The sequence below is a fragment of the Toxorhynchites rutilus genome, chromosome 3 (assembly GCF_029784135.1).
Source record: "Toxorhynchites rutilus septentrionalis strain SRP chromosome 3, ASM2978413v1, whole genome shotgun sequence".
NCBI lineage: Eukaryota > Metazoa > Arthropoda > Insecta > Diptera > Culicidae > Toxorhynchites > Toxorhynchites rutilus.
The window spans coordinates 146558622-146565641 of NC_073746.1; the positions used below are offsets into that span (position 1 = coordinate 146558622).

Sequence of the window (7020 nt, forward strand, 5' to 3'; positions counted from 1 at the left end):
ACTGTCGAGCTCTAAATGCTATTTTCCCCTTAAATGCATCTCCTGGACCATTGTGCATTGGCACTCTAATATGTATATAGCGTACTAAGCATCTCAAGAACTACGCACATTATTTTTATTATCTAGATGGCATATACATTATGTCGGATATGACGGGAATTTCAATAGGGACGCTACAAAAGTAGAACGATAGAGACAGCAAACGACGTCATATTTTTTTCCGCTCTCTTGACATTTCTCTTCAGTAAGGTTTGCCATTTCATAATGGAAAGATATACGATCCAACAACGAGTCGAGATTATTAAAGTTTACTGCCGAAATTCGGAGTCAATGGCCTCAACTTTAAGAGCGCTACGTCCAATTTATGGTCGTCATAATCGTCCTGCCAGATCAACAATTGAGCGTCTAGTGAAAAAAATTGAATCCACAGGCACAGTACAAAATGCGAGATGTGCCAGTGAGACAAAAAGGTTCCCGTAGTGTCGAGAATATTGCTGCCACTAGCGCATCATTTGAGGAAAAACCAAATCAGTCTCTCACACGTGATTTCAATAGGATGGCGCCACAAGCCATACAGCGAATTTAAAAACCGATTTATTGAAAACCAAGTTTGGTGAGCGTGTTATCTCACGCAATAGCCAAGTCAATTGGCCGCCTCGGACGTGCGATTTGACGCCGATAGACTATTTCCTTTGGGGCTACGTCAAGTCTATGGACTATGCCAACAAGCCAGCGACGATTGATGAACTTCGTACGAATATCGAACGTGAAATTGCAGCAGTATCGGCTGATTTATTTATGCTTGAAAACCGTCGAAAATTGGGTTGAGCGTCTGGACTTCTGCAAGCGTGCCCGTGGTGGCCTTGCAAAAGAAATCGAGTACCATACATAATGGCATCAAATGTACTTTCACATAATAAATTAAATTTAATTAAAAAAAAAAATGCGCTGTACCGTGATGCAATCGATACATGAACACCCCCACTTCACTCAACTCACTTCAAAGACGTAACTCTGTTTTCCGCAAAAAAAAAGTCACAGGAGGGTTGTGTCCGAGACACGACCGCATAGTTGACGTAGGATTCCGTTAGGCTATCTGTTGATTTTGGATATGTTTGAAGAATTACATCGTTAAACTCTTTGATAATGATTTGGTGACCAAACGACCCGTTCTCGAGCGGGAATACACCTTAGTTTTTATTTATGAAAATTGAAATAAATCGTTTCATATATCAAGTAATTTTCAACACAACTGCTACCATATATTTTACACTTACACTTGTGATAAATTTTTCAGAATACACGATCAGTCATTGATATGCAATTCCCCGAAGCAACATTTCGGTGGGAGCAAAAGCTCCCCCTACTATCATGTATTTGCAAAGCCGATTTCCCCCAGGCAGCTTGGTTTTGATGTCTCTGTTAGGGACCCGCCGCACGTGTCGTAAATTTCGACCAATCAGATGTGCTTATTTCCGTTAGGATAGGGGTTGAAATGTTTCAATAGTTCGATAGTTAGTTTCATGACATATATTATTATCTTCAATATAAAAAATTGTTTTGGAGTGGCGAAATCGATTGACGCAAAAATTTCATCGATCCATCATGAAATGACTGAGCAATATGCGTTTGAAATTGGACAATTTTCACGATATGCTCGATTTTCGATTTTCAATTTATACCCCAACATGTTCCCGAAAGACGTAATCCTACGTCAAAAAAAATAAATACATTTTTTTTATTAAATCGTTTATTTTTACAGGCTCAGTTACATAAGTTTAAAGGAGCCAAACTCCTATCTGTATAGTTACAAGTATATATAAACATTTTTTATTAATTCTAATGTTAATGAAGTAGAGAACCGATTACTAGCGGTTTGCTCGAGTTTAGAAGGGTGACCATTTTTTTCAGGAAAAGGAAGGGATATAAGGATATGTTGACACTGTTCACACTCACATTCGCACTCACATTCATCATACTCAATTCTTAAGCCTATCTTATATCTAATATGTATTTACATTTCACCTTATTCTATTGTTAGTAAGAAGGGATTTGATTTCTCGCGAAGGAAAAGGAGAATATAAGGATATAAGGACAACACACGAAGATCGATAACTATTAAAAAGACATATATTTGGGACATGTAATCAAGGTCTAACCGAGCCAACACATCTCTCACCGGTACATTGGGCTGTCTTCCTTTGGCCCGAAGAGAGTTTTCTAAATTCGATCTGGCAACAAGATACACCTCGCACGACCAAACAACGTGTTCGATGTCGTGGTAACCTTGGCCACAATCACAGATATTGCCATCGGCAAGATTAAAACGAAAGAGTAGCGCGTCTAACGAACAGTGATTGGACATGAGTCGAGAAAAGGTGCGAATAAAGTCCCGTTCCAAGTCCAGACTTTTGAACCACGGTTTGAGGCTAACCTTAGGGATAATCGAATGAAGCCACCGACCCAATTCATCTTCGTTCCACTTACGTTGCCAGTTAGCGATGGTATTTTTACGGACTAAAGAATAAAATTCATGGAAGGCGATTTGACGCTGATAAATATCGCTTCCAATTGCAACTACCTTTGCTAATGAGTCAGCCCTCTCATTACCCGGAATTGAGCATTGTGAAGGGACCCAGACAAAGGTAATGACATAACAGCGTATGGATAAAGCACTCAAAATTTCTCGTATTCTCTCAAGGAAGTACGGCGAGTGCTTTACCGGCCTCACTGAACGGATAGCTTCGACAGAGCTAAGACTATCCGTTACAATGTAATAGTGTTCGACGCTGTCCAGCGCCCAATCGTGAGGCGACGCTGTCGTGAGGTGACGCTGTCCAGCGCCCAATGAATTGCTGCCAATTCAGCAATATACACTGAGCAAGGATTCTGAAGACTGTGGGAGGTGCTAAAAAATTCGTTGAACACTCCAAATCCTGTGGACTCATTCATAGAGGACCCATCAGTAAAGTACATATTATCACAATTGATACGCCCATACGCATTGAAGATCGTTGGAACGATCCCCGATCGATGGTAATCTGGAATTCCATGGATTTTATCCTTCATGAACAGATCAAAATGTACAGAGGAATTGATGTAGTCAGGAAAACAAACACGGTTGGGAATATACGAAGAAGGATCAACCTGCATGGAGATGAATTCATGATATGAAGTCATAAATCCAGAATGAAAATTTAGCCCGATCAGCTGCTCAAAATTTCCGATCACCAATGGGTTCATAACCTTACACCGGATGAGGAACCGAAGGGATAATAAATTGAAGCGATCTTTTGTGGGAGTACGCCTGCCAAAACCTCGAGACTCATGGTATGCGTTGAGGGCATACATCCCAACGCGATAAGGAGACAAAGATACTGAATTCGCTCGAGTTTAATAAGGTGTGTTTTGGCAGCTGATTAAAAACAGAAACTGCCATACTCCATCACTGAGAGAATAGTTGTTCGATACAACATTATAAGATCTTCGGGATGGGCTCCCCACCAGGTGCGGTTATTGTACGGAGAAAGTTTATTCTTTGTTGGCATTTTTTACTCAGATACCTAATATGGGCCCCCCAAGTACATTTGGAGTCGAACCATACCCCAAGATACTTGAATGACATAGCATGAGTGATCGGTTTACCCAAAAGTTGAAGCTTTGGTTTTGCTGGTCTATGCATCCTAGAAAAAACCACCGTCTCTGTTTTCTTCGTGGAGAATTCGATCCCTAGCCCAATGGCCCAGGTTGAAAATTTGTTCAAAGTATCTTGTAAGGGTTCTTGCAGGTCGGATTCTTTTGATCCTACGACAGACACTACTCCATCATCTGCAAGTTGTCTTAAGCTGCAATTTTGTGTAAGGCAATTGTCAATGTCGCTTACATAGAAGTTGTACAAAAGGGGGCTTAAACAGGAGCCCTGAGGGTATAAATACATTTAAATTTTATCAATTCAAAACTGCCTTCGGGCCTGCTAGTTCGATGGGAGATTAATCTGCCTTCCTAAATGAATATTGCTCATGGCGTCGCTTGGTGCCGCCGATGCGACGCTGATGCTTTCCTTGACTTTGGCGCCATCGGCTTCTGTGCGTCGATTTGCGAGGGTTTGATTGGCACAACCACGACGAGCTAAACGACGGATAGCGGGTGTGATACGATGCGATGCAATGCACTTCGCTCCTCTGCCTCCTTTGCCGCATCCAACTGTTGATGTGAAGAGGAGCGCACCAGCAATGCAGATTTAATTCGATGCTCTCCGCTGCTTCCTCTTCTTTGCTCCCTTACCGCACCGCATCAATCGTTGGTTGCTGATGGTTTCCTCTCCTTTGCCGCACCGTATGGTGTTGATTGATTTGTAGAACACTGCACACTAGAAGCCCAGATGTTTGCCGATCTGAGCGTTTAACGAGAATGAGAAATCCAGGTATCAGGTATTGAATTAAAGAGACTTTAAACTCTGAGAGTTCATTCGTCTCTTGCCCATGAGGGCGGGAAATTTATCTGAAAAGAAAACTAAGAAAAACTACTGCAAAATTCATTATTCTCGCTCGACCCAGTCCTAGTAACCGCCATGGATGTATGTCGTTTTGCCGCACCCTACACGGCTCTGGGGCCAAAAACACAACCAAACAAATGGAGCAGGGAAAAAGCCCCTTTTAGTGTGCTTGAGGAGCTCGCTTCTAAAAAGGGCGTAAAAAACCTGCTCATCTTTTGCTGAAAGTAGAAGAGAAAACAAACAAAATTTTATCAGTATAGGTAAATGTAGTAATTAAACATTAGATCTGTTCAAATAAACGTGTATCCTTTAGGAAATCGATGGTCCTTTTTTCCTCGACGGTAGTGCTGTCCTTATGGTGTCTGCAACCTGAAACTTTATTCTAGAAGCATTAAATTTAGAGCATGTGATTAATATGTGTTCCACCGTGAGTCTTACATTGCACGACTCACATAGTGTTGGTTCCGATCCACACATGATGAATTTGTGTGTTAAATATGTATGCCCGATACGTAAACGTGTCAGACATACTTGATTAGATCGGAGAATACTATCCTTCCAGGGAAGGGTAGTATTCTTGATCCTTCTTAAGAAGAGGTCACGGGAAAAATACCAACTGCTCTCCCAGCTCAATCTGAGGGATTGACTGACCCATCTGATGGTGTCTGTTGCGGGGAGTTCGGAGAGCCTACCTTCCTTGGCGAGACGATCAGCCTGTTCGTTACCCTGGATTCCGCAGTGCTCTGGGACCCAGCAGAAAGTGATGTCCTTCCCTGTAATTTTTTCCTCAATGCTTTGTATCCAAGGGTGTTTACTATTGCCACTTTGTAGTGCCCGTAATGCACTATAGGAATCAGAGAAGATCACCACTTTACTGTCGTTATCACAGAGTGATGTCGCGACAAGGAGAGCGGCAATTTCGGCGGAGTATACCAAACATATGGAAGGCAGTTGGAATTTTAGCTCCGTGTTATTAGCAAAAACTCCAAACCCTGTTAGGTTTCCATCAAAAGACCCATCTGTGAAGATTTTGTGGTGGGTGTGATACTTGTTATGGAGGTGGTTATTTAAACAGGCCGTAACAATGCTGCTTGCTTCCCCAGCCCTAACAGCATTTTTGATTGACCAGTCTATCTTTGGCGGATGTGCAAGCCATGGGCGTTGACCGACTCTGCTTAATGGGGCAATAGTCGGGAGGGTGACTTGGCTAATATTTTGCAGCCAAATGTTGGCTCTGGTGTAAATGGATAGAAGATCCGGGTATTTCTCGGACGTCCGGATGGCTTTAGTGTTTAGCATATATGTGAGGAAGTGTTCGAACGGAACTACGCCAGCCTCCACAAGCAGAGCGTTTATTGGGCTGGTCTGAAAGGCTCCTGATGCATGTCTAATCACACTATGGTAGACAGGCCTTAAGTGATTCAAGTGAGCCCAAGAGGCACGGCTGAAAAGTTCGATGCCGTCACGAATTCTAGAGAAGATAATGCTTTTGCCTATGTTGCAGATGGTTTTACGAGAACTCAAGCGGCATCGGCCACCTAAAGCTTTCACCAGCCGCAGGCGGCACTTCATATTAGCTTTAGCATTTCTGAGGTGTTGTCCGAAAGATAGTTTACTGTCAACTAGCACTCCGAGAATTCGGACTGAGCTGACTCTTTTAATAGGCCTGCCATTGATTAGACATGTTCTAAACCTTTTCCTATGAAAAATGCCGAAAACTTAAACCCAATGGAATTTGCCTAGTTACTAACAGCCGAGATTCCTTCCTGCAGTCTTCTGCGGGCCATTTCTGGGAAAGGATTTCTTGCCATCAGCAGTAGATCGTCTGCATAGGCCAGTACCTCGGTGTTTTTAGGGATAACCTCTAGAACCGACTGCATAGCAACGAGGAAGAGGGAAACTGATAGAACCGAACCTTGTGGTACTCCGTTTTCTAGGCAACGGTGATCCGAAAGTACTCCTCCGAAGTAGACTTGAAAGCTTCGATTGGTGAGGAAACAGCGAAGAATGTTGAAGAGGGATCCTTCAAAACCCCATCGGTGGAGTTGATCGATAATGTTATGGCGCCATGTGGTATCGTAGGCTTTGGCTAGATCGAGTGAAGCAATTTCGCTGTGGTGGCCCTTTTCGATAGTTTCTTGAAAGAAATGGTCGAGTTAACCGAAGTAGGTGCCCGTACCTTTACCTCGGCGGAAGCCATGCTGTCTGGGTTCTAATAGTTGGCATTCTTCAAGGGCCGTCCTAAGTCTTCGATTGATCATTCTTTCGAAGACTCTCCCTAAGCAGTTGAGGAGGGTTATGGGACGGAAGTTATTCGCGGCCCGTTTACTCTCCTTTACTTTTGGGATAGGTATTACCAAGCCCGTTTTCCATGCATCTGGGAAATAGCTGTTAGCCCAACATTCGTTGTATATCTGAAGGAGTAGAATTTTTGCATGAAGAGGTAGATGCTTGATCATCGGATATTCGATTCCATATGGGCCAGCTGATTTGCTTTTGGATATTTTTATTGCTCATAACAACTC

General features: G+C 42.8%; 1 protein-coding gene across 1 annotated transcript; it reads right to left on the reverse strand.

Annotated features, from left to right (window-relative positions):
- Positions 1-6234: 6234 nt before the first annotated feature.
- Positions 6235-6695, reverse strand: LOC129773557 (uncharacterized). The gene is made up of 2 exons (XM_055777170.1): positions 6681-6695; positions 6235-6618 (listed from the first exon to the last, which is right to left on the reverse strand). The coding sequence occupies exons 1-2, from the start codon at positions 6693-6695 to the stop codon at positions 6235-6237; spliced, it is 399 nt and encodes a 132-aa protein (XP_055633145.1).
- Positions 6696-7020: the final 325 nt, after the last annotated feature.